We start from the raw sequence: 26,847 nt of genomic DNA, 5'->3' as shown, positions 1-26,847 counted from the left end.
GTGGGGTTGAGTGTGCAAGGGGAACTCGAAAAGGTATGTAATAAGGATAATGTCACAATTTTAATGGAAGACTTCAATATGCAAAGGGATTGGGAAAATCAAGTTGGTGTCCGATCACAAGAGAGGGAATTTGTTGAATGCCTATAAGATGGCTTTTTAGAGCCGCTTATGCTTGAGCCAGCTTGGGGAAAGGCTATCTTAGATTGGGTGTTGTGTAATAATCCAGATATTATTAGGGAGCTTAAGGTAAAGGAACCCTTAAGAGATAGTGATCATAATATGATTGAATTCATACTGCAATTTGAGAGGGAGAAGCATAAGACGCGTGTATTAGTATCACAATAGAATAAAGGGAATTACAGAGGCATGAGAAAGGAGCTTGCACTGGTCAAGTGGAGGGAGATGCTGGCGAGGATGATGGCAGAGCAGAGGTGGCTGAAGTTTCCGGGAATGGTTCACAAGGCTCAGGGTAGATATGTCCCACAGAAGTTCTCAAATGTCTGATAAGAGAGTCAAGGGCTGCATAAAAGCCAAGGAAAGGTCATATAATGTAGCAAAAGTGAGTGGGAAGTTGAATGATTGGCAAGCTTTTAAAATCCAACAAAAGGCAACTAAAAAGGCCATAGGAAAGAAAAGATGAAGTATGAGGCCAAACTAGCCAATAATATAAAGCAGGATACTAAACGTTTTTCAGTTAGACAAAGAGTAAAAGGGAGGTGAGAGTTGATATTGCACCACTGGAAAATGATGCTGGTGAGCTAGTAATGGGGGATAAAGAAATGACAAATGAACTTAATGGGTATTTTGCATCAGTCTTCACTGTGGAAGACACAAGCAGTGTGCCAGACGGTCCATGAGTGTCAGGGAACAGCAGTGAGTGGCATTGCTATTACAAAGGAAATAGATCTAGGCAAATTGAAAGGGCTTATGGTGGATAAGTCACCTGGACCATATGGACTACATACCCAGAGTCCTGAAAGGGGTTGCTGAGGAGATAATGGGTGCATTGGTTATGATTTTTCAAGAATCACTTTGTTCTGGCATGGTCCTGGAAGACTGGAAGATTGTAAATGTCATTTCACTCTTTAAGAAGGGAGGAAGGTAAAAGAACCCTCAGTGGTTGGGAAAGTGTTGGAGTCTATTATTAAGGTGAGGTTTCAGAGTACTTGAAGACTAATGATAAAATAAGTCAAAGTCAGCATGGCTTCTGTGAAGGGAAATCTTTCCTGACAAATCTGTTAAGAGTCCTTCGAGGAAATAACAAGTAGGGTGGTTAAAGGAGAAGCAATGTATGTCACCTACTTGGATTTTCAGCAGGCATTTGATAAGGTGCCTCATCTGAGGCTGCTTAACAAGATTAAATTATATGGCATTACAGGAAAGATACTGGCATGGATAGAGGAATAAAGGGGCTTTTTCTGGTTGGCTGCCAGTGACTAGTGGTGTTCCTCACGGTAGTACTGAGACCACTGCTTTTCACATTGTTTGGCAATGATTTACATAATGGAATTAATAGCTCTGTGGCAAAGTTTGCAGATGATACTAAAATGAAGGGGTAGGTAATGCTGAAGAAGCAATGCGATTGCAGAAGGACAGACAAATTGGAAGAACAGGCAAAATAGTGGCAGATGGAATACAGTGCTGGGAAATGTATGATAACATATTTTGATAAAAAGAACAAAAGTGAAGACTATTATTGAAATGAGGAGAAAATTCAAACATCATAGGTGCAAAGGGACTTACAAGTCCTCGTGGAAGACTTGCAGGAGATTAATTTACAGGCCAAGTCTGTGGTAAAGAAGTCAAATGCAATGTTAGCATTTTTTCCAAGGGGAATAGAATATAAAAACAAGGAGATAATGCTGAGAGGCTTTATAAGACACTAGTCAGGCTTCACTTGGAGTATTGTCAACAGTTTTGGGCCCCATATCTCAAAAATGATGTATTGTCATTAGAGAGTCCAGAGGAGGTTCACGAGGATAATTCCAGGAATGAAGGGGTTAATATATGAGAACATTTAGCAGCTTTGGGTCTGTTCTTAGAAGAATGCAGGCAGATCTCATTGAAACCTACTGAATGTTGAAAGGACCAGATAAAGTGGATGTGGAGAGGATGTTTCCTCCGGTGGGGTAGTCCAGAACTAGAGGGCACAGCCTCAAAATTGAACAAAGATAGAGCGGTATTTTTTTTAGCTGGAGAGTAGTGAATCTGTGGAATGCTCTGCCACACACAGCTGTGGGGGCCAAGACTGTGGGTATATTTAAAGTGAAAATTGTTAGTTTCCTGACTGGTCAGGGTATCAAAAGTTATGGCAAGAAGGCAGGCGTATGGGATTGAATGGGATTCATCATTAGACATGATGGAATGGCAGCGAGTACTCCATCAGTTGAATGGCCTGGCCCTGCTCCTATGTTTTATGGTCTTATTATGTTATGGCTCAAGGACTCTCAAGTCCCGTTACACCTCAGATTTTTCAATTTTCTCTCCATTTAGAAAATAGGCTATGCTTTTATTTCTTTGACCAAAGTGCACGATCATACACTTCCCAACACAGTATTCCATTTGCCACTTCTTTGTCCATTCTCCTAATCTATCTAAATCCTTTTGTAATCTCTCTACTTCTTCAAAACTACTTGCCCCTCCACCTATCTTCATATCATCCGCAAACCTGGCCACAAAGCCATCAATTCCATCATTGACATAATGTAAAGAGAAGTGGTACCAACACAGACCCCTGTGGAACACTACTAGTCACCAGCAGCCAACCAGAAAAGGCTTTCTTTTCCCCACTCTTTGCCTCCTGCCAATCAGCCAATGTTCTATCCATGCTAGTATCTTTCCTCTAATACCTTAGGCTCTGAACTTGTTAAACAGCCTCATGTGTGGCACCTTGTCAAAGATCTTTTGTAAATCTAAGTGCACAGCATTCATTGATTCGCTTTTGCCTACCCTGATTGTTATTTCTTCAAAGAATTCCAACAGATATATCAGCCTCCACCATCTCTTTTAGAAACTTCTGGTCCAAGGACTTATCTACCTTCAAACCTTTCAGTTTCCCAAGAACCTTCTCTCTAGTTATGACAACTTTACACAACCGACACTTCTGAACTCCTAACATACTGTTAGTTTCTTCCACAGTGAAGACTGATGCAAAATGCTTACTCAGTTCATTCACCATTTCTTTGTATCCCATTACTACCTCTCCAACATCATTTTCCAGAGTTCCGATATCTACTCTCACCTCTCTTTTACTATTTATATATTTGCAGAAACATTTTGCATCTGCTTTTATATTATTGACTAGTTTACCTTCCAATTCCATATTTTGCTTCTTTATGACTTTCTTAGTTGCCTTCTGTTGGTTTTTAAAAGCTTCCCTAATCTCCCACTAATTGTTGTTCTATTATATGCCCTCTCTTTGGCTTTGACTCTTCTTGTCCCGCCTTTGGGATGTAAATATCCTGCACCTTCTGAATTGACTTCTCCTCCTCAAATTTCAGGCTGAATTCGAACATATTATGATCACCTGCCTCCAAGCTTTCTTTTACCTTCAGGTCCCTATTCAATTCTGGTTCATTGCACAACACCCAGTCCTGAATAGCTGACCCCCTACGGTGTTCAACCACAAGCTGCTCCAAAAAAGCCATCTCATGGGTATTCAACAAATTCCCCCTCTTGGGATCCAGCACCAAACTAATTTTCCCAATCTACTTGCATGTTGAAATCCCCTGTGATATTCATAATATTGCCCTTTTGGCATGCATTTTCTATCTCCCATTGTAATTTGTAGACCACTTCTTTACTACTGTTTGGCAGTCTGTATATAACTCCCATCAGGGTCTTTTTACCCTTGCAGTTCCTTAGCTCTACCCATAATGATTCAACACTTTCCGACACTATGTCACCTCTTTCTAGTGATTTGATTTCATTTTTTTTACCAACTGAGCCACGCTACCCCCTCTGCCAGCCCGCCTGTCCTTTCGATACAATGTGTTTCCATGGGCATTAAGCTCCCAGCTATTATCTTCTTTCAGCCATGACTCATTGATGCCCACAACATTATACATGCTAATCTGTAACTATGCTATAAGTTCATCTACCTTATTCCATATACTGCATGCATTCAAGTATAACATCTTCAGTCCTGTATTCACCCTTTTCAATTTTGTCCACCCTTTACATTGCCACATCCTGTTAACAGCAACTTTGCTCTTTCATCAGCCTCTCCTTGCTAGCAGTCTCACTACACACTGCCTCTGTCTCATTACACTACCCCATCCTCAGCCCTATCACTCCAGTTCCCATCCCCCTGCCAAATTAGGTTAAACCCCCCTGATCAACTCTAGCAACCCTGCCCACAAGGAATTTGGACCCCCTTTGGTTCAGGTGTAACCCATCCATTTTGTATAGGGAGTACCTTCCCCAGAAGAGATATCAATGATCCATAAATCTGAACCTCTGCCCCCTGTGCCAGTTCCTCAGGCATGCATTCATCCACCAAATTATCCGATTCTTACCTTCACTAGCGTGTGGCACAGGCAACAACCCAGAGATTACTATGTTGAAGGTCCCATTTTTCAGCTTTCTACCTAGCTCCCTAAAATCTCTCTTCAGGACCTCCTCATCTTTCTTACCTATGTCATTGGTGCCAATATGTACCAAGACTTCTGGCTGCTCACCTCTCCCTTCAGAATGCCGTGGATCTGATCCAAGACCTCCCTGACCCTAGCACCTGGGAGGTAACACTCTATCTATCACCTCCACAGAATCTCATCTCTCTTCCTCTGACTAAGGAATCTCCTATCACCACTGTAGTCCTATTCACCTCTCTTCTCTTCTGAGCCACAGCACCAGATTCACTGCCAGAGACCCAGTACACTGAAGCTCCTCTCTGGTAGGTCATCCCCCTCAATAGTATCCAAAGTCGTTTTCTTAGTATTGAAAGGAATGGCCACAGGGGTACCTCTGCACTGACTGCCCATTTCCCTTCCTTCTCCTGACAGTCACCCAGTTACCTGCCTCCTGCAACCTCGGGGTGACTACCTCCCTATAACTCCTATCTTTCACTTCCCCAGTCTCCCATCAAGCTGCAGCTCCAGTTCCTTAATACGTTTTTGGAGGAATTGCAGCTCGGTATACCTGGCATTTACCTGGCTGGAGGCCTCCCAGAATTTCCACATCTCACACATGGAACAAAACACAGCCCTTGGAACAGTGCCCTAACATTCAAGCAGATCAGATACATCTAGATCTGCCTAATATATGAACTTTGCTGATGTACATTCAGAAGTATTACTTTCCCCCTCCATAATTTATGGAACAAATTATAATTCCTATTTCATCTGGCAATACTGCAGCCAAAATCAGATAATGGATTGAATCTGTGTTATTTCTCCGACAATTCAGCAAGCTGTACAATAAACTCAAAAGCTTCAATGGACCTTCAAGTATTCAAACTGAAAGTAATGCTCTCTCTTGCCTGGCTTACATTGAAGAGCTCTTCACTTTTAAATGATGACTATTTAAAGTGCAGATCTATACTTAGTGTTATAACTTCCTCAGGTTGAAAAGAGTACTTAAAAAAAATCAATCTGTTATTCAGCTACTAAATGACAAAACCAAGCAAACAAACTATATCAAGCAAACAAACTATATCAAGCAACACACATCAAAGTTGCTGGTGAACGCAGCAGGCCAGGCAGCATCTATTGGAAGAGGTGCAGTCGACGTTTCAGGCCGAGACCCTTCGTCAGGACTAACTGAAGGAAGAGTGAGTAAGGGATTTGAAAGTTGGAGGGGGAGGGGGAGATCCAAAATGGTAGGAGAAGACAGGAGGGGGAGGGATGGAGCCAAGAGCTGGACAGGTGATTGGCAAAAGGGGATACGAGAGGATCATGGGACAGGAGGTCCGGGAAGAAAGACAAGGCGGGGGGGGGACCCAAAGGATGGGCAAGAGGTATATTCAGAGGGACAGAGGGAGAAAAAGGAGAGTGAGAGAAAGAATGTGTGCATCTCCCCCTCCCCCTCCAACTTTCAAATTCCTTACTCACTCTTCCTTCAGTTAGTCCTGACGAAGGGTCTCAGCCTGAAACGTCGACTGCACCTCTTCCTACAGATACTGCCTGGCCTGCTGCATTCACCAGCAACTTTGATGTGCGTTGCTTGAATTTCCAGCATCTGCAGAATTCCTGTTGTTTGCGTTTAAACTATATCAAGACTCCAAACATCATACCAAGGAAAGACGGGCAATGCTGAGAAGCAAACATTTTAATCTCAGTGACAAAGTGAAGGTAAGCAAACTAAGTGTATTATTCAAGCACACATTACACATATGGCTTTCACATTATGGATATTGCAATATTACAAATATTAGAATCAGAATCAGTTTTAATAGTACCAACATATGTCATGATATTTGTTGTTATGTGGCAGCAGTACAACAATAATAGAGTAAAAAACTGTGAATTACATGTGTGTGTATATGTGTGTGTGTGTATATATATAGGTTAAATTAAATAAGTGGTTTAATGTCCATTCAGAAACTGGATGTCAGAGGGGAAGAAGCTGTTCCTGAATTGTTGAGTGTTTGTCTTCACACTTCTTGTGGTAAACCATGTATATAGGTTGTAACAGGGTTACCTGTCTGGACACACCCCTCTGCTGACTGCTCCTGTGGCTCCTCCCACAGACTCCTGAATAAAGGCGATTGTGTCACTGCTCCTCCCTCAGTCCAGGACAGATACTCAGCATGAACGTTGGTCCATTTACTGTTAATAAAGGCCCTTCAGTATTTACTCTACTTCCAATCTTTTGGAGTAATTGATAGTGCATCAATTCTATTAACAGTAACTTTAAAGCATGGAACACGTCCTGAGACCCGACAAGCTAGACCTCGACCCGCAAACACTTGAAGCCGGAAACGCTTTTGAACTCTGGCTGGCCTGCTTCAAATCAATGCTGGAGGAGATTGAAGTGACCAAGTCCGCCGCAAAGGGCAGAGTTCTCCTCTCCAGGGTCAGTCCACGGGTCTACTCAATGATTAGAGACCAGCCGAGCTATGATGGCACAATGAGCGCCCTCAGAAGACAATACCTGCAGCCGGTAAGCACCATCTATGCGTGACATCGCTTAGCGATGCGGCAGCAGCAGCCCGGAGAGTCAAGCGCTGAGTTCGTCTGGGCCCTACAGACATTCGTGTGGGCCTGCAATTGCTGGGGGCTGACGGCCGAACAGCATGTGGAACTCCTAGTAAGAGACACCTTCGTCACGGGGACCAGGTCAGTCTATGTGCGCCAGCGGCTGCTGAAACACGCCACTCTTACCTTACGTTCGGCAACTGAGCTGGCTGACACGCTGGAGGCCACTCTGCACAACTCTGACGCTCTCCAGGCACGCGATCTCCCGACGACCTTGTGGATGCCACAGACCCCGCAACCCGCCGGCGAATCGACCACGGCTGCTGTCAGTCTCGAGTCCACAAAGTGCTACTTCTGCAGACTCGAGAGGCACCCCCGAAAATGCTGCCCGGCCTGAGAAGCTACCTGCTCCAGCTGCGGAAAGAAGGGCCACTTCACCAAGCCTGTAAGTCCAAACTGTGAGCGAGATCGAGTAGCGCCACGTGCGAGGCATGGGGGTCGCCATCTTGCCTGCACGCTGCCACCATGTGCAAGACATGGGGGCAGCCATCTCGGTCAGTGCCACCTCGAACCGCCTATGACCCACGGGTGCTAACCAGGCACCCCACCGCGCCCAAGACAGCGACTTTACTCTGGCCCCCGTGACCCTCGACCAAAGCGCTCCCCACCAGCTCGCAAGGTCAATGATGGACATCCTGGTGGAGGGGCGCAGGACAAGCTGCCTGTTTGACACAGGCAGCACGGAGAGTTTTATCCACCCGGACACGGTGCAGCATTGCGGACTCGCGATATGGCCGGTCAGCCAGAGGGTCGCCATGGCTTCTGGGTCACATACAACAGACATCCGGGGGGGTTGTGTAGCAACACTGGTGATGCACGGCATAGAATATCGAGACTTTATGTTACTGGTCATGCCTCAACTGTGTGCCCCTGAGCTATTGGGGCTCGACTTCCAGAGCCACCTGAAAAGCGTGACAATGGAGTATGATGGGCCCCTCTCACCAATCACTGTCAGAATTCCTCAGTTTTGTAGGAATACGTCACATACCCCGCTACTGATCACCCCCACACACCAACCTGCACATTCCACCCAACACCATGCCAACAGCTGCACTACCGACACCACTTGCAGCCTCTCCACCCTCAGGATCCCTCCCCCACCGCTGTTTGCCAACCTGACCCCCGACTGTAAACCTGTGGCAACTAAAAGCAGGAGGTACAGCGCGGGGGACAAAGCCTTCATTAAGTCGGAGGTGCAGCGGCTGCTCAGGGAGGGGGTCATTGAGGCAAGCACAAGTCCTTGGAGGGCACAGGTGGTCGTTGTTCGGAACAGGGAGAAAAATAGGATGGTCGTGGACTATAGCCAGATCATCAATAGGTTCATGCAGCTCGACGCGTACCCTCTACCCCGCATCGCGGATATGGTCAATCAGATAGCACAGTACAAGGTGTACTTGACTGTAGATCTAAAATCCGCTTACAATCAGCTCCCCATCCGCCGGGAGGACCGCCCTTACACCACCTTCGAGGTGGACGGCAGGCTTTATCACTTCCTGCGCATCCCCTTCGGTGTCACGAATGGTGTATCTGTCTTCCAGAGGGAAATGGACCGGATGGTGGACCACTGCCAACTGAAGGTCATGTTCCCATATCTGGATAACATCACCATCTGCAAGCATGACTGGCAGGATCACGACAACAACCTCCAAAAATTCTTCCAAGCAGCCAAAGCTTTCAATCTCACCTATAACAAAGACAAGTGTGTGTTCAGAACCACCCAACTTGCTATCCTTGGGTGCGTCGTGGAGAACAGAGTCATTGGCCCTGACCCCGACCGTATGCGTCCCCTGTTGGAGCTCCCTCTTCCCAACACCCTCAGAGTCCTCAAAAGGTGCCTGGGCTTCTTTTCATATTACATCCAATGGGTCTCTAACTACGCAGACAAGGCCTGCCCCCGGTCAAGTCCACCACATTTCCCCTCTCAGCTGAGGCCCACACGGCCTTCAGCTACATTAAAGGGGACATTGCCAAAGCAGCAATGCATGCGGCAGATGAGGCCATTCCCTTCCAAGTAGAGAGTGACACTTCTGACTTCGCACTGGCTGCTACCCTCAACCAGGCGGGAAGACCGGTGGTGTTCTTCTTCCATAACCTTCAAGGCCCTGAAATTCGGCACTCTGCGGTGGAGAAAGAGGCCCAGGCCATAGTGGAAGCTATTAGGCACTGGAGGCACTATCTCGCCGGCAAAAAGTTCACCCTTGCTGACTGACCAGCGTGCAGTCGCATTCGTGTTTAGTAACCAACAGCGGGGCAAAATCAAAAATGATAAAATTCTTACTTTCTTTTTAAATCCTTTTATTAATTTTCAAAATTATAAATTCAATAACAAAGTTGGTACAAAGAGACTGGAATAATCTTAATCGGCATATACAAAAAGGATTTTAAGTAACATAGGAATAATAGACTTCCAAACTCATAATGAAATTAGTCATAAGAAAAGAAATAAAAAGAAAAAAAATATATAAACAAAAAAAATCCCCAAAAGAAAAAGAGAAAAAAAACAAAAAAAAACAGAACAAAACAGGGCTAGACCAATATCTTGAATCAGACACGTTCAGTAATGTCGTCAACTCTGCTCCTCTATTCATATAATTTAAGCTAGGAAAAAAAAAGATTCGGAAAGGTCAGATTACATCATATGAAAATGTTGCATAAAAGGTTTCCAAGTTTCTTCAAATTTAACCAAAGGGTCAAAAATACCACTTCTAATTTTTTCTAAATTTAAACTTAATATAGTTTGAGAAAAGCATTGGAAAGTAGTAGGAGGGTTGATCTCTTTCCAGTTCAACAAAATAGATCTTCTAGCCATTAAAGTAACAAATGCTATCATCTGACAGGCTAAAGAAGACAAAGATCTGTGTTCTACCATTGGCAATCCAAAAATTGCCGTAATAGGATGGGGTTTTAAATCAAAACACAGAACTGTTGAAATAATATCAAAAATATCTTTCCAGTATTTTTCCAAAGGTGGACAAGACCAAAACATATGAGTTAAAGAAGCCACCTCAGAGTGACATCTATCACAAGTAGGGTTTATATGGGAATAAAAACAAGCTAGTTCACCTTTGGACATATGGGCTCTATGTACTACTTTAAATTGTATTAATGTATGTTTAGCACATATAGAAGAAGTACTAACTAATTGAAAAATCTTATCCCATTTCTCTATAGGTAGACAAAGTTGAAGTTCCCTTTCCCATTCTTTTTTAACTTTATCAGATATATCTGGCTGTAATTTCATAATTATATCATAAATAATTGCTATTAATCCCTTCTGAAAAGGATTTAAACCTAAAATTTTTATCAATAATGCCAGTAGGATTTGAAGTTGATGACCAGGGACTGCCAAGTCTGCACAGAGTGCAAACCGCACTTCTACTGACACGAAAAGGCACAACTAATCAAGGCCACCCGCCCCTTTGAGCGACTGAGTGTCGACTTTAAGGGCCCCCTTCCCTCCACCGACCGCAATGTGTACTTTCTTAACGTAATCGACGAGTACTCGCGGTTCCCCTTCACCATCCCCTGCCCCAATACCACCACAACGTCAGTCATAAAAGCCCTGCACAAGCTCTTCACTCTGTTCGGATACCCCTGCTATATCCACAGTGACAGAGGGTCCTTGTTTATGAGCGACGAGCTGCGCCAATACCTGCTGACTAGGGGTATTGCTACTAGTAGGACCACGAGCTATAATATCCCAGGGAATGGACAGGTGGAGAAGGAGAATATCACGGTGTGGAAGGCCACACTCTTCGCCCTCAGGTCAAAGGGACTGCCGGTCTCCCGCTGGCAGGAGGTCCTTCCTGAGGCGCTCCACTCCATCCGCTCCCTGTTATGCACGTCCACCAATGCCACCCCTCATGAGCGGCTCTTTTCTTTTCCCAGGAAGTCGACCACTGGAACCACCCTACCAACTTGGCTGATGTCCCCGGGGCCAGTGCTGCTCCGGAAACATGCGAGGAGCAATAAATACTCCCCGATGGTTGAGAGGATTCACTTACTTCATGCCAACCCCCAGTATGCCTACATGATTTTATCCGATGGGCGGGACGACACGGTCTCCATCCACGACCTGGCGCCCGTAGGAGCACCGGGCCCCTACCCTGAACACTCCATGGTGACTATTAACCCTGTATCCACCGATATATATACCCATCAGACACCGTGCACTCCAAGCCCGACACAGACACCACATGACACTCCTATACTGGGTGTGACGCACATGCACGAGGGATTACCGACGGCTATCGTGCTGACACCTCAAGTCAGGCTGGAGCCAGCACAACCACCATCGCCGGTGCAATCACCACCAGTGCTACGTAGATCACAGCGACGGACTCGACCGCCTGATAGACTTGACCTGTAAATATACTTGTTTTAAATATTGTCAGTCACTTCACCCCACGGGACTCTCTTTTTTAAAAAGGAGGGGTAAACCATATATATATGTTGTAACTGGGTTACCTGTCTGGACATGCCTGGACACGCTCCTCTGCTGACTGCTCCTGTGGCTCCTCCCACAGACCCCTGAATAAAGATGATTGTGTCACTGCTCCTCCCTCAGTCCAGGGCAGATACTCAGCATGGACGTTGGTCCATTTACTGTTAATAAAAGCCCCTCAGTATTTACTCTACTTCCAGTCTTTTGGAGTAATTGATAGTGCATCACTTCTGAGCCTTCTTCCTGATGGTAACAATGAGAACAAGGCATGACCTGGGTGGTGAGGGTCTTTAATGATGGGCACCGCCTTTCTGAGACACCTCCTTGAAGATGCCCTGGATACTACAAAGGCTAGTGCCCATGATGGAGCTGATTAAGTGTACAACTCTGCAGCTTACTTCAATCCTGTGCAGCATTTCCCCTCCACCCCCACACCAGATGGTGATACATTAATACATTTGGAAATCAAGGGTGCTTCAAAATGCTTACGCTCATTTACTTCCGTTTATAAACTGCAAGAAAATATTCAGGGGAATATGGCATCAGAGTGCAGAGTGAGTGAGGATTTATTACTTTTTCAGCAAAACTGGGCTGTTCATGGTTTTGAATTGCCGTTCCTTGCTTTTCAAAATTGCCAGTAATTTAATAGTTCTTTAGTAGCAAATTCATTTTATGCAAAAAACACACCTAATATATCTACATGCAATTTCGAATACATTTCTTGATCAGCTACAACATTTTTTCTCTAGTTTATCATTATCAGCTTTCACATAAAACACTATCACATAATGAGTGTCCAAATAACTGTATTCTCTCACCCACCCTCTTCAGACAAATTTTACCCCCTCTTTTATCTGCGTAATTTGTGTGTGTGGCCTTGTGCAATGCTGTGAAGAATGACAAATAACAAATTAAAACAGATGCGCAGTGTTCGATAAATATAGCCGCCACCTGCATGATGGCTGTTCGGGTAACAGAAATTTAACTTTACACAATTCACAAATCATTACTGAAATTTATGTGAAAAAAGTAAATAAACACAAAACGTATGTATTTTTTCAACTTGCATTTCTTGGGACATTCACAGGTGACATGGCTTCACGTTACAGAAAATCATTTTTGAGGAACGCAGTCCACACTGCCCTTGCTACTCCCCCCCACCCCCCCACCACCACCACCACCCTACCGTAATACAGGAGACACCTGCAGGTAGATGTGGGTTAAGGCAATGTGCATTTCAGTTAGAAACTTCATTGTACTGGACCAAACTTACTTATTATTTACTAGGAAAGTCCAACTTTGGCACGCAAGCTAATACTTATTCTTCAAATGAAAACACTGAAACAAAAGAACTGGAAATTTATCATGATACTGCTTGTGATGTCTTGATTTGTACCAAACAACTGCTGCTTTTACCTGCCTGGCTATAACACTTGTAATGCCAAGCATATTGAAAAACCTGAGATGATTCTGCACTTAATCATGCTGTTTAAAATCAAAAATTTCCCTTTCTGTACAAATAAATTGAACTATCTAGGTTCAGATTAACAAATCAATCTGACCTGAGATCAGACACCATATTAAACCCGAAGATGTTTTTTAGTGGTTCAAGGTCCCCAGCAATTGATGCACAAGTCCAATGCAGCAATTAAGTAGTTCAGCATAAACTCACCACTCTCAGAGACTAGATGAAGTACCTTCTGACATTATTGAGTAGCATCAAGGCACTTATTGTATTCAATCCACAATCTATATCCTTTCAGTGGCAAGAAATAATGCATGGCAGATTATGGAGCTAGACCAATTGTATTTTTATGATTCACATTACCCAAAAGGCAAATAATTATGAATTGTCCTGAAATTGCTAAGGAATAAATCAAACAATGAAATTAATGCCCAAATTAACTTGAGGTATCATTATGAAATGTTTTAATATATAGAAAATCATTCATATATATTTTATACTGTACTTCAATTTTGTAAAAACAGCCATCAACATGCATTTATAACAAATGCACCCATTTCAATGGATTGATTCAGAATCACGTTAATTATCACTATCTTACACAAAGTGAAAACTATTGTTTTGCAGGTGCAGAAAGTACAAAGTACAAAGAAATAAAATTACTATAAATTACAAAATAAATATATTGAGAAAAAAGGAGTACAGATGGTTTAGAAATCTGACGAGGCAGGGGAAGAAACTTTTCCTGAATTATTGAGTATGAGTCTTCATGCTCCTGTACCCCCTCCCCATCATGGCTCAAACAATGAGGGTCTTTATTGATGGATGCCACCATCTTGAGGCTTTGCACTTTAAAGATATCCTCAATGGTGGGGAGGGTTGTGCCTCTGATAGAGCTGGCTGACTCTACAACCCTTTGCAGACTCTTGCAATTGTATGCTTTAGCACTGTCAGAATCAGAATCAGGTTTATTATCACAGGCATGTGACATGAAATTTGTTAACTTAGCAGCAGCAGTTCAATGCAATACTATACACAATATAGAAGAGAAAAATAAATAAAATAAAAATAATAAAATATAAATAAGTAAATCAATTACAGTATACATATATTGAATAGATTTTTAAAACATGCAAAAAACAGAAATACTGTATATTTTAAAAAGTGAGGTAGTGTCCAAGGGTTCAAGGTCTATTTAGGAATTAGATGGCAGAGGAGAAGAAGCTGTTCTTGAATCGCTGAATGTGTGCCTTCAGGCTTCTGTATCTCCTACCTGATGGTAACAGTGAGAAAAAGACATGCCCTGGGTGCTGGAGGTCCTTAATAATAGATGCTGCCTTTCTGAGACACCAAGCCCTGATGATGTCCTGGGTACTTTGTAGGCTAGTACCCAAGACGGAGCTGATTAGATTTACAACCCCCTGCAGCTTCTTTCAGTCTTGTGCAGTAGCCCCTCCATAACAGAGAGTAATGCAGTCTGTCAGAATGCTTCCCAGGGTACATCTATAGAAGTTTTTGAGTGTATTTGTTGACATGCCAAATCACTTCAAACTCCTAATGAAGTATAGCCACTGTCTTGCCTTCTTTATAACTACATCAATATGTTGGGACCAGGTTAGGTCCTCAGAGATCTTGACACCCAGGAACTTGAAATTGCTCACTCCTGCTCACTCTCTCCATTTCTGATCTCTCTATGAGGATTGGTATGTGTTCCTTCGTCTTACCCCTCCCGAAGTCCACAATCAGTTCTTTCGCCCTACTGACGTTGAGTGCCAGGTTGTTGCTGTGACACCACTCCACCAGTTGGCGTATCTCACTCCTGTATGCTCTCTCATCACCGTCTGAGATTCTACCAACAATGGTTGTATCATCAGTAAATTTATAGATGGTATTTGAGCTACGGCTGGCCACACAGTCATGGGTATATAGAGAGAGTAGAGCAGTGGGCTAAGCACACATCCCTGAGGTGCATCGGTGTTGATCGTCAGCAAGGTGGATGTGTTATCACCAATCCGCATAGATTGCGGTCTTCCAGTTAGGAAGTCAAGGATCCAGTTGCAGAGGGAGATGCAGAGGCCTAGGTTCTGCAACTTCTCAGTCAGGACTGTGGGATGATGGTATTAAATGCTGAGCTATAATTGATGAACAACATCCTGACATAAGTGTTTGTGCTGTCCAGGTGGTCTAAAGCCGTGTGAGGAGCCATTGAGATTGCGTCTGCCTATTGTCACCTATTGTGGCGATAGGCAAATTAGATTAGATTAGATTCAACTTTATTGTCATTGTGCCGAGTACAGATACAAAGCCAATGAAATGCTGTTAGCATCTAATCAGAAATGCAAAGAATAGTGTTATTTACAAAATAACTGCAAATAAAAAGTAAGTGCTACAGCACACAAATATAAAAGTACTGACACAGTACAATATGGGTGCAATACTGCTTAGTGCTGTGATGGGAGGTTCAGCAGGGTCACAGCCTCAGGGAAGTAGCTTTTCCTGTGCCTGCTAGTGTGGGAGTAGAGGCTCCTGTAGCGCCTACCGGATGGGAGGAGAGTAAGAAGTCCATGGTTAGAGTGAGATGCATCCTTGATAATGCTTTTCACCCTGCCCAGGCAGCGTTTATAGTAGATGTTCTCAATGGTGGGCAATTGGGTGCCGATAATCGGCTGGGCAGTTTTCACCACACGTTGGAGTGTTTTGCAGTCCGATATGGGACAATTGCCATACACACTGAGATGCAGTTGGTGAGTATGCTCTCAATGGTACAGCAGTAAAAGTCCGTCAGTATCCTGGGACAGAGGTGAGCTTTGTTCATGCTCCTCAGGAAATAAAGGTGCTGTTGTGCCTTTTTGATTGGGATGGAGGAGTTCAGGGACCAGATGAGATCCTCGGAAATGTGGACACCAAGGAATTTGAAGCTTGATACACACTCCACTGCAGCTCCATTGATGTAGATGGGGACGTGAGTGTTGCTCCTAGCATGCCTGAAGTCCACAATGATCTCCAACGGGTCCTGTGATGCAACCAGTCAGAATGCTCCCAACTGTACATCTGCAGAAATTTGCTGGAGTCTAAAATGACATACTAATTTTCCTCATACTGCAAATGAGGTAGTCACTGATGTGCCTTCTTCAAGATTACATCAATGTACTGGGACCAGGTCAGATTATTTGAGAAGTTGGCACCCAGGATCTTTAAGCTGCTCAACCCTTCCAGATACAGGGTCAGCAGTCTTAATGGTTCACCCTCATGAAGGATGTTCTGACATCGGTCTCTGAGACAGAGATCACAGGTTGCTGTTAAGTTTCGCCCTATAGGAAGTAATGGCATGCAAACTCTGCCTCAGCTGACGTGCAACCGATTGTGTTTCTAATTTCATGCAGAATTGCCATTTTACTCATATGATGGTCTTCTGTATGTTGTACCTGGACTCCTTGTAGGATTTTCAATCGCCAGTCTTGAATCTCACAGATCTGGCCTAAGCAGACTATGGGTCTCCTGTCTCATCCAGGGTTTCTATTTGGGAAAACTCAGTATGTTACTGAAGGCACACACCCATCCACATGGGTCTTGATGAAGTCAGTGACAGCTGGTGCATAGTCATTTAGAACCAAATACAAATCTCTGAATATTAGGAACAGGGTACTGATTGTGGATGATCAGCCATGATCACAGTGAATGGCGGTGCTGGCTCGAAGGGCCGAATGGCATACTCCTACTTTTGTCTTTTGTCTCTTGAATATGGTCCAATCCACCAATTCAGTTAATAGAACCAAACTAAAGGTCACAATTATAGAGCCTCCAATTCCATAATGGAAAATAATTGAGTAACCATTTTATTTTGCAATGATGGTTTCATTAAATATTCCTACAAAAATGAAGACAAAAATGGATTAGGTGATTAAAAAACATGATGCATCAAGTCAAGTGCACAATATGTTGGATGCTTACTGATTGTGAATGTCACCATTTATTACCAATTGTCACTGAAGAGGATTGTTTGCCTTCAAACGTGTTACTTGTTTTGAAGAAAAATCACTTCCAGGGAGCAATCGAAAGGCAACTTATGCAAGCAGCTCTGATGGGTACCATCAAATATTCCCATTTCAGTCTGCTACAGCTGAGAACCACAACTACATCCAAGGTCTGTACTGTTAGTAATGTCATTTTAATGCAATTAACAATCTATCGCTACATAAAATCAGAACTGGAATGGACTCCTCTGGTTGCTGGCGCGATTCCCCTTTAAGACAGCAGAACAGAGGTTGCCCAGCTGGACTAAAGGTTCAATTAAGAAATCAAAGCTTTCGATTCCCAATACCAACCACCTTGCTGGCAAACTTACAGTCAATGGTAAATAAAACTGAAGATCTCGGGGCTAGGGTGTTGTATCAGAGGGACATTGGTACCACTTGCGTCTTTTGTTTCGCAGAATCTTGATTAAGCCCTTCCATTCTGGAGGCCGCGATTCAGATTGATGGGTTCACAATACATCGCCAAGATAGGACTGTTGAGTCTTTCGAGGGCAGGGGAGGACCAGTGTGCTTCATAATCAACTCCTTCTGGTGTATGAATGTGGTGGTGCTGTCCCACTCTTCTTCACCAGGCCTGGAACACCTCCCAATCAAGCGCCATCCATTTTACCTGCCACGGGAGATTTCAGCGATCATTTTGGTAGCGATGTACATCCTACCTCAGGCCAATATCAAGCAGGCTTTAGACAAGTCAGTGATGTGATCAAGATGCATGAAACTGCACATCCTGTGTCTTAACCGGCCAGCTTGAAAAAAATCTCTAAATAATTATTACCAACAAGTCACTTGTACCAGAGGAGCCAACGCACTGGACCACAGTTACATCTTCATCAAGAGTGCTTACCGTGCCATCCCACGCCCACACTTTGGAAAGTCTGATCACCTGTGTGTACTTCTACTCCCTGAGAACAGGCTGAAACTGAAGACCACAGCACCAGTAGGGAGGACCAAAGAGGGAGGTGCAGGAGGACTTAATGGACTGCTTTGAATCAGTGGACTGGACTGTATTCAGGAATTCATCTTCAAGTCTGAATGAGTACAACAGAGCTATCACTGACTTCATTAAAACCTGTATGGATGAGTGTATGTCTATAAGAACTTACTGTACATGCCCAAACCAAAAGCCGTGGATGACCACGGGGTTCGTCATCTGCTGATGGCTAGGCTGTGGCATTTAAGTCAGAAGACCCAGGTCTATACAAGGAAACCAGGAATGCCTTGTAGAGGGCTACTTCAAAAGCTAAGGAACAATTCTGATCGAGGTTGGATGCACATCAATTCTGGCAGGGTTTTCAGGCCACGATTTCCTACAAAGCAAAACCAAACATCGTGAATGGCAGCGATGCTTCAGTACCAGATGAGCTTAATGTTTTTTATGCTTGCTTTGAAATGGAAAATAAAACTACAGTAATGAGGATTCCTGCAGCAAATTATGACCTTGTGATCTCTGTTGACATCAGCTGTCTTTAAGGAAGGGGAACCTTCAAGGGGCAGCAGGCCCTGATGGAGTACATGGTAAGGCTCTGAGAACCTGTGCCAACCAACTGGCGGGGGTGCTCAAAGATACTTTCAGTCTTATTGCTTTAGTTGGAAGTTCCCACCTGCTTCAAAAGGGCATCAATCATACCAGTGCCCAAAAAAAGCTGTGTGAGCTGACTTAATGACCCATCATCCAGAAGCACTCACATCTACAGTGATGAAATGCTTTGAGAAGTTGGTTATGGCTAGAATCACCTCCTGCCTCAGCAAGGACATGGACCCACTGCAATTTGCCAATCGCCACAATAGGTCTATGGCATATCTCACTGGATCCACGCAGCCTTGGATCACCTGGACAATACAAATACCTATGTCAGGATGATTTTTATTGACTACAGCCCAGCACGTAACGCAATCATTCCTACAGTTCTGGTCCAAAAGCTCCAGAACCTGGGACTCTGTACCTCCCTCCGCAACTGGATCCTCGACTTCCTAACCAGAAGACCACCACCTGTGCAGATGGGAAGTAACACCTCCACCTCGCTGACAATCTACACTGGCTCACCACAGGGATGTGTGCTTAGCCCACTGCTCTACTCTGTCTGTACCCATGACTGTGTGGCTAGGCACTGCTCAAATGACACGTGCAAGTTTGCTGATGATACAACCAGTTTTGGCAGAACCTCAGATGGTAATGAAAGGGCGTCCAGGAGTCAGATATACCAACTATTTGAGCGGTGTCACAGCAACAACCTTGTGCTCAACTTCAGTAAGACCAAAGAACTGATTGTGGACTTCAGAAAGCGTAAGATGAGGGAACACACACCAGTCCTCAGAGGGATCAGAAGTGAAGACAGTGATCAATTTCAAGTTCCTGGGTGTCAATATTTCTGAGGACCTAACCTGGATCCAACATATCGAAGGTATAAAGAAGGGAAGACAGTGGGAGTTTGAGGAGATTTGGTATGGCACTAAAGGCATTCACAAATTTCTACAGATGTACTGTAGAGAGCATTCTAACTGACCGCATCACCATCTGGTATGGGTTGTGGGGGCGGGGTGCTACTGCACAGGATCGAAGCAAGCTGCAGAGAGCTGTAAAATTATTTAGCTCCATTAGGGGCTCCACAGTATCCAGAGCACCTTCAAGAAGCAGAGTCTCAGAAAGGCAGCGTCCCTCAGTAAGGACCCCCATACACATATGTTTCCTCTCAGGTGTGCGCATGTGCGTGCACACACATCTTTTGCTACTAGCGGACAAAGGAATTTAAACTGTGCACAAAAGGTGGTCACCCTCTACCTCATTGGCATGTTAAGTACATTTCACAATGGTACACAATCACATTTCCTTTTCCGGTTTCTGATTTGACAATGTGGAGTTTGCTATAATTTGTCTGAAGATTTCAGAACTGGCTTATTTATATTGTTTTTATTATAGAAATTATTAAATCTCTATGTTAACTTCCAAAGAAGCAAAGGGCATGAAGCGAAAAAGAACTGATAGTTCATTTTAAAGTAGAATGGCTTAATGAAACAGTAGAAACTGCTACACCAAAAGCTCATGAGGGCAGGAATATGCAGCTACAAGAAATATTTATGTACAATCCAGAAACTTGTGTGTATTGTCGTGATGTAAAAGTTGCCAGAGAATTTGCAAGTGGGAAGAAGTGGAGTGCTATTTGGAACCTTGACTTTTTAAGGCGTCATTCAGCAAGTAAATCACATATGGATGGTGTGCAAAAGCTCCGGCAAGAAAATCCTTCATTACCCACTACAGGCCTGCTACATGTTTTGTGAGAGTGCAGATGAACGAGAGTGAAAATGATCAAACCCAGAGGAGATCGAACTTCTTATTGATAGTGTTTTGCCTCTTTCTACCTCTTTCTATAAAATTCAGTGCGCACGTGTTGTTGTCACTGGGCAAAAAATTGCACAGCACAAGATTTTTGCACACACTGGTCATTACAAATTAGAAGGAACATTGCCCACCACCCAGGACATGCCCTCTTCTCATTGCTACCATCAGGAAGGAGGTACAAAAGCCTGAAGGCACACACTCAATGATTCTGGAACAGCTTCTTCCTCTCTGAATGGACATTGAACTCATGAACATTACCTCACTATTTTTTTTATTTCCTACTTCTTTTGCACTATTTATTTAATTTAATGCATATATGCGTGTGTGTGTACATACATACACACACACACACACACACACACACACACACAGAGTAATTCACAGATATTTTTCTCTCTAGTATCATGTATTGCATTGTACTGCTGCCGTGAAGTTAACACATTTCACAACATATGCTGGTGATATTAAACCTGATTCTGGAAGAGAATACTAGAAGGTCATATTAAGCAAAGAACAAAATCTACATGGGGTAGAAAACAAGGGTAGTTGTAACGTATATAAGACGCATGATAATAACAAATCATGCATAATTAGCACAGTTAATCTAGTAATGTTGTTTTGAACTCTAATTGAGAGAAATCCACATTTAGTTGCGAGCACTAAGGAGGTAAGACAATATCAGCATCCCCTTTACCCAGTCAAGCAAGGAAACATTTCTCCCATTCTAGTTTGAACATTTCAGACAGTTTACTCTGGTTATTCAATTGCACAATACAATCCACTCATAAATTGTCAAACCATCAAAGTACAAACCCAGCTCTTGAGTTTGGTTACAAATGATTAGAAGCAACTGGATGCGCAAACTTATTTTCAACCCTCTCTCAGAAAGAAGAGCAAAGAAACAAACTGTATGGGAAAACAGATTTATCCCGCACATTTCTGTTTCTTTGGTCTTCTTCTGCATGAGCATTGTGTTATGCACCATTTTGCTGTTTGGCAAGAACCCAACAGGGGGGACTGAGTTTGGGAAGGTCCCCTGCACTACTCAACCGCATGAGCAGTGGCTTCCAATGTAGCATTATCTGGCACAAGCCCATGTAATTTCAGAAATCAGGAGAATCTATATTCCAGACTTATATTGTGAAATATTTTTACCTTTATTGAAAAAGTCCTGCTCCTTCTGAATCCATTTGAGCTTACATATCTAATCTTTATTTAGTCATTAGGTGTGGGAACAAGGTAGATGATCAATTTTTGGTCTGCACCTGGACCAGAACGAAGGAGCTCTCTGAAAGGCCAGTAGGGCGACATCCACAAAGGGATCCACTACTGTGTCTTTCGTGATCTCGTCCTTACTGGGAGCACGTGGTATATGGGCTCAAGGATATGAGGAAGCAGAAGGCACTACAGTACACACACTGGAATTCACTCCGATGGCCTAAGATCATAGAACATAGAATAGTACAGCACAGTACAGGCTCTTCAGCCCACAATGTTGTGCCGACCCTCAAACCGAGCCTCCCATATAACACCGTACCTTAAATTCCTCCATATACCTGTCTAGTAGTCTCTTAAATTTCACTAGTGTATCTGCCTCCACCACTGACTCAGGCAGTGCAGCATGGAAACAGGCAATCTGAACGATTGAAATCTCACTGACTCTTATGCCAGTCCCATTTTATTCCTCCCAAATTTCATGTTGGAAGGTCATCAACCTAAAGAGTCAATAATTTCTTCACCACCCCCACCCCCCACAATGTTATTGCTCAACATTGAGTATTTCTAATGTCTCTTATTTTCAGCCCCTACTCCCATCACCACCCATATTTCCAGTATCTGAAGAATTTGACCTTAGTGATTATGAAGAAACACTTACTAAAGACTTATTAAAATTTCTTTCACTGCTTTTGTAGCTCAGCTTAGATTATTTTATCTTATCCTTGATCCAGACAGAAAGCCCATCATCAATGTAGCTAACCATTGCAATATTGTTAGAAGTAACCACTTCAAACCACATGGAAATCAAGCTCCATTTTGACAGTAAATTTTGCCATATGATACTATCATTCTACTAAATTCATTATTTTACAACAACAGATCTAGCAATCTAAAAATATAAACAGAAACACTGGAAATACTAGGCAGCTTCTGTGAAAACAGGAATAGTTAACAATTCAGGCAAATGACCTTTTAATCAGAACAGAAAAGAAGTGAGAAATCAAACATGTTTTAAGTTGGGGAGGGATAATGAGATGACAAGGGAATGTCTGCAAGAGATTGAAGACCAAGACAGTCTGAACGACTGGTGGTTGCAGTCAGCTGAGAAAGGTTTATAAAGGGTTATAAATCACAGCCAATCTGTCTGGAGGAGAGACAACATGAGATGAATATGAACAGGGACAGGAGTGGAATCTTGTGACTGTGAGGTAGAAACTACAGACACTCAAAACTGCATTTGCTGAAAATAAGAAATAAAAACAGAAAAAGCTGGAAATACTAAGGCAGCGGTGGTGGGAAGGAATGGGGTTAAGGTTGAAAGTTGAAGACCTTTCAGCGGAACTGGCTGGTTCTGGTATAAACTAGACCGGGGCAGATGATGCATGATTTAACCCATCCAACCTTGAATGGCAGTGTACATTTAAATAATTGAAGTGCTCTATTAGCATTCATCCTCAATGATGGGGGAACCAGCATGTGCATGTAAAAGATTATAATGATGTATTCACAACCATCTTTAACCAGAAGTGCCAAATTAATGATCCATCTGGACCTCTTCAGCTTTCAATACAGCAACAAGAAGCAGATGAAAGCACTGGATTCAGCAAAGTCTGAAGGGCCCCAACATAATTTCAGCTATCACACCAAAGCTCTTATGCTGGAACCAGCTGGTTAGGTTGTACAAGGCAGTGCTCCCCATGTGCTTGTGACTTTGACTCTTGTGGATCGAGTTTGCAAATTTCAGAGATGCCAGCAGAATAATCTTTGCAAGGAACTGCAGTAGGAACCCCCAACAAGGATTGGGAAGGGGGAGGTATGTGTCTAATCACCCTCTCTTGAAGTTCAATGCCACTATCATCATCAAGAACTCAATATCCTTGGGATTATCATTGAGCAGAAAATCATCAGGCCAACCCAGAGATATCGTGGTTGTAAAAGCTGGTCAGAAGTTGGACAATGTGCTGTGAATGACTTTGCTCCTCATTACCCAAACCTCTCTCACCATCCTCAAGGCACATTAGCAATGTAAAAAAGCAAAATATACTTAACAACACACACATGCTGGAGGAACTCAGCAGGCCGGGCAGCATCTGTGGAAAAAAGTAAACAGCTGATGTTTTGGGCTGAGACCCTTCATCAGAACCCCTGTTTACTCTCTTCCATAGATGCTGCCTGGCCGACTGAGTTCCTTCAGTATTTTATGTGTGTTGTTTAGACTTACAGCATCTGCAGATTTTCACTTGTTTGAGAATATACTTAACCTCATTGAATTCAGGGCCATGAATATTTAAGAAGCCAAAATGTTTTTCATGCACACCAAAGCAGTACGCTATACTTGATAACATCAATTTTGTTATTTTCGGACTGAGAATGAGTTGCTTCCACTCTTCCCCAAGGAGTAGAAGAAAACCCATGTGTGATTTTTTCTTAAATGTGGATGGCCGATGCAATCAAATACCACAACAACTTGGCAGGCTGAGATCTTTGACCAAGACCATTAAAACCTAGTTTGACTGTTACTCACCTATCACTGGTATGCTTTGTCTAGCATCCCCAAAATGCATTGCAGTTATCCTTTGAGGGTCCTCTAACAGTACCTCATAAAATATTTCATTTATTTGGAAAAAGTGATGTTTAATTTTAAATTTTAGTGATGATATAAAGCCAAAATCAGATTGGCTGTCATTTTTTAATCAAAATTCAATGCTACAAACTAAATTGAACCCTGGGTTGAAGAAAATACATACTGTGAAATGAAGTTGTTGAATCCTTTACACCATTTTTCTGGGTGCAATAAAGTAGGCGGTGGATTTCTGAAAGAGAAAAACCACAATCAGAGGGCAACTTAAGTAGAACTTATGAAGTTGTTTTGTAAGGTTAGATTTATTTCTTCATCTGCATGTCTTTGAATTCAGAGTTACATATTGCTAAATGTGCAATTGCAATCTGAAATGAAAGCAAAATGAAAATAAAAAATGCTGAAAGAAATAAATAAGAAATTTTCCATCAGGAGAAATGTAGTGGTTGATGATTTTCAGAAGCTCAACATATTTTCGATTATCTTACTGATGTGCATGCACATGTATTAATATGCACCTTGGTTATGACATCAGTAATGTAAAACCATAACCAATGAGGCTAAGCAAAATACTCAAATAAATCTCAATGCTACCTAAGCCAAAAAACTTTATCATTGAAAATCATCATAAATGAATATTGCTGCAATATTTCAAATAATATGCACACCTTTGCTCACCCCATTTTCAAGAAGACATTGATTAATAGCTTAACTCAGACCGAAGTGGAAGTAATAAGTATGGTTGCCCATAAGCTATAAGTTATGAGAAGACTCATAACTGAACTTATTTTCAATGCAGTGAAAAAGCTGAAAAAAATGATTGCCTAGATTATAGAAGTCTGGGACATGAATAATAGAGATGCAAATCAGGGATTTTAAACTATGTTGAAATGGTGAATAAATGCAAAATGTACTCCAAAATGAGACTAAAATAATCTGTCATAAATGCAAAATAAGCTACTATTACTTGATTAATTCATTTAATAGTGATCTAGATAAAAATCTTGTGAAGAATGATAGTAGCAATTGTCATGATAAGTGACTAATAAAATACTCTGAATCATGATGAATTTTTATGCTTCTGGCCTCGTGGAAATGTCAAATGTGAAACAAAATGGTACGGGTCAAATAATATAAATTGTAGTTTCAGGGTAACGTTACAAGGTATCATCAAACGACTATCATGGGATCAAACAGATTAATTCACAAACTATCATTTTACCTGCATCCACATTTTTTCTCTCCCGCATCTAGACAAAATGAACTACCCATAGAACAGTATTCAGGAAGCCTGCTGAGTTTTCTTACAATTAATTTAAATAGAAGCAAATATGGGAAAATTCACTTATGTACAAGTAACCTTTCTCCATTCTATACTTCATGTGCAATGATCAAACAATCTGATATACCTTGGCATGGTTGAATCAATTGTAGACTAAATCTCAAAAGGTTTATTAAAAGGGAAAAGCTTGACTGTTCTTCAGCTGAGGCATTGAGTGCTGACTTTCTCCTACTTCCAGCAAAATGTCGATGTTCCCTTTGCCTCCACAACTCACTGGTTTTTCCAGAAGTTTGCTTTTTTTTGTTCTAAAATTTTGAAGTGCAGACAGTCAAGAGCCTTTGCTTCCCCGAGGGTGGAAATGTTAAGTACTAGAGAGCATAGCTTTATGGTGAGAGGGTATAAGTTTACAGGATATTAGTGAGGCAGGTTGTTTTATTTTGAATTGTAGGTACTGTACCTGTTGTGCTTTGTTAGGGGAGAAAGCAGAGAAGAAAGGAGGCATTTAGACATACCCATAAACAGTGAATTAAAAAAGCTAACATTTGGATTCTGAGATAGTGGGATCTTCAGCAAGAGATAGAGATGGTTCAACAATAAGATCGTTTCCATAGCACTGACAATGGAAATGTACTGAAGACTAAGGAGGACCAACTATGGTGGTCGAGACGTGTTGGTGTTACAACGTCACTTGTGATGACAGATGTTTTAACCTAAATTGGGGAAATGACAATATTCTCATCCAAGCTCAGTCCACTCCATTAACCTTTCAAGGGAAATTGAGAATGGGCATGAAGTGTTTCATCTAAATTATGCTCAGCATGGAAGATTACTGAGTCACCATTTGAAGCAGGATGGTCAGCACAAATTAGAAAGAAGCTTACTTATTTGATTAGATTTCATAAGATTGAGAGTCAGTTTTGAGGACATCAAGGATAATTTCCTTCCGTTAATATATGATTGTAATGCAGTCTCATATGGATCACCCAGCAGATGAGAGCCATCGTGGAGAAGTGTGGAAGGGTGATTCTATACAACTTATTGCTTTTTTATTCTACAGGTCAACTCTACTAATTTAGGCACACCTGGGTCACTACTGAACAAAGTAATTGCTGGTTCCACAGTCATCATTAAAACATAGAGCACGGAATGATACAGCACAGGAAAAGAGCTTACAGTCCATATGTTGTGCTGAACTAATTAAATTAGTAATTAAATGCCCAACTAAATTAATCCCTTCTAACTACACAATGTCCATCTCCTTCCATTTCCTGCACATTTATGTATCCAAGCGCC

General features: G+C 42.5%; 1 protein-coding gene across 12 annotated transcripts in view; it reads right to left on the bottom strand.

The window, feature by feature from the left end:
* myo3b (myosin IIIB) overlaps positions 1-26,847 on the bottom strand; it is a 484,195-nt gene that overhangs the window by 356,355 nt on the left and 100,993 nt on the right. For 10 of the 12 annotated variants that reach the window (XR_011886449.1, XM_072261905.1, XM_072261912.1 and 7 more), the window contains one exon: positions 24,442-24,507. The exons of 1 other annotated variant lie outside the window; for it this stretch is intronic. Coding sequence is in view for 10 of the 11 variants with exons in the window: in XM_072261905.1 (XP_072118006.1) it covers positions 24,442-24,507 (66 nt within the window). In the remaining variant the exon portion in view is untranslated. Of the gene's footprint in view, positions 1-18,242; positions 18,324-24,441; positions 24,508-26,847 lie in introns of those variants that run through there. One more of the 12 variants, XM_072261915.1, reaches the window with a different exon arrangement.

This window comes from Mobula birostris, chromosome 6, assembly GCF_030028105.1.
Source record: "Mobula birostris isolate sMobBir1 chromosome 6, sMobBir1.hap1, whole genome shotgun sequence".
NCBI lineage: Eukaryota > Metazoa > Chordata > Chondrichthyes > Myliobatiformes > Myliobatidae > Mobula > Mobula birostris.
The sequence above is the reverse complement of the archived record's forward strand: the minus strand, read 5'-3'. Positions and strand labels throughout refer to the sequence as shown.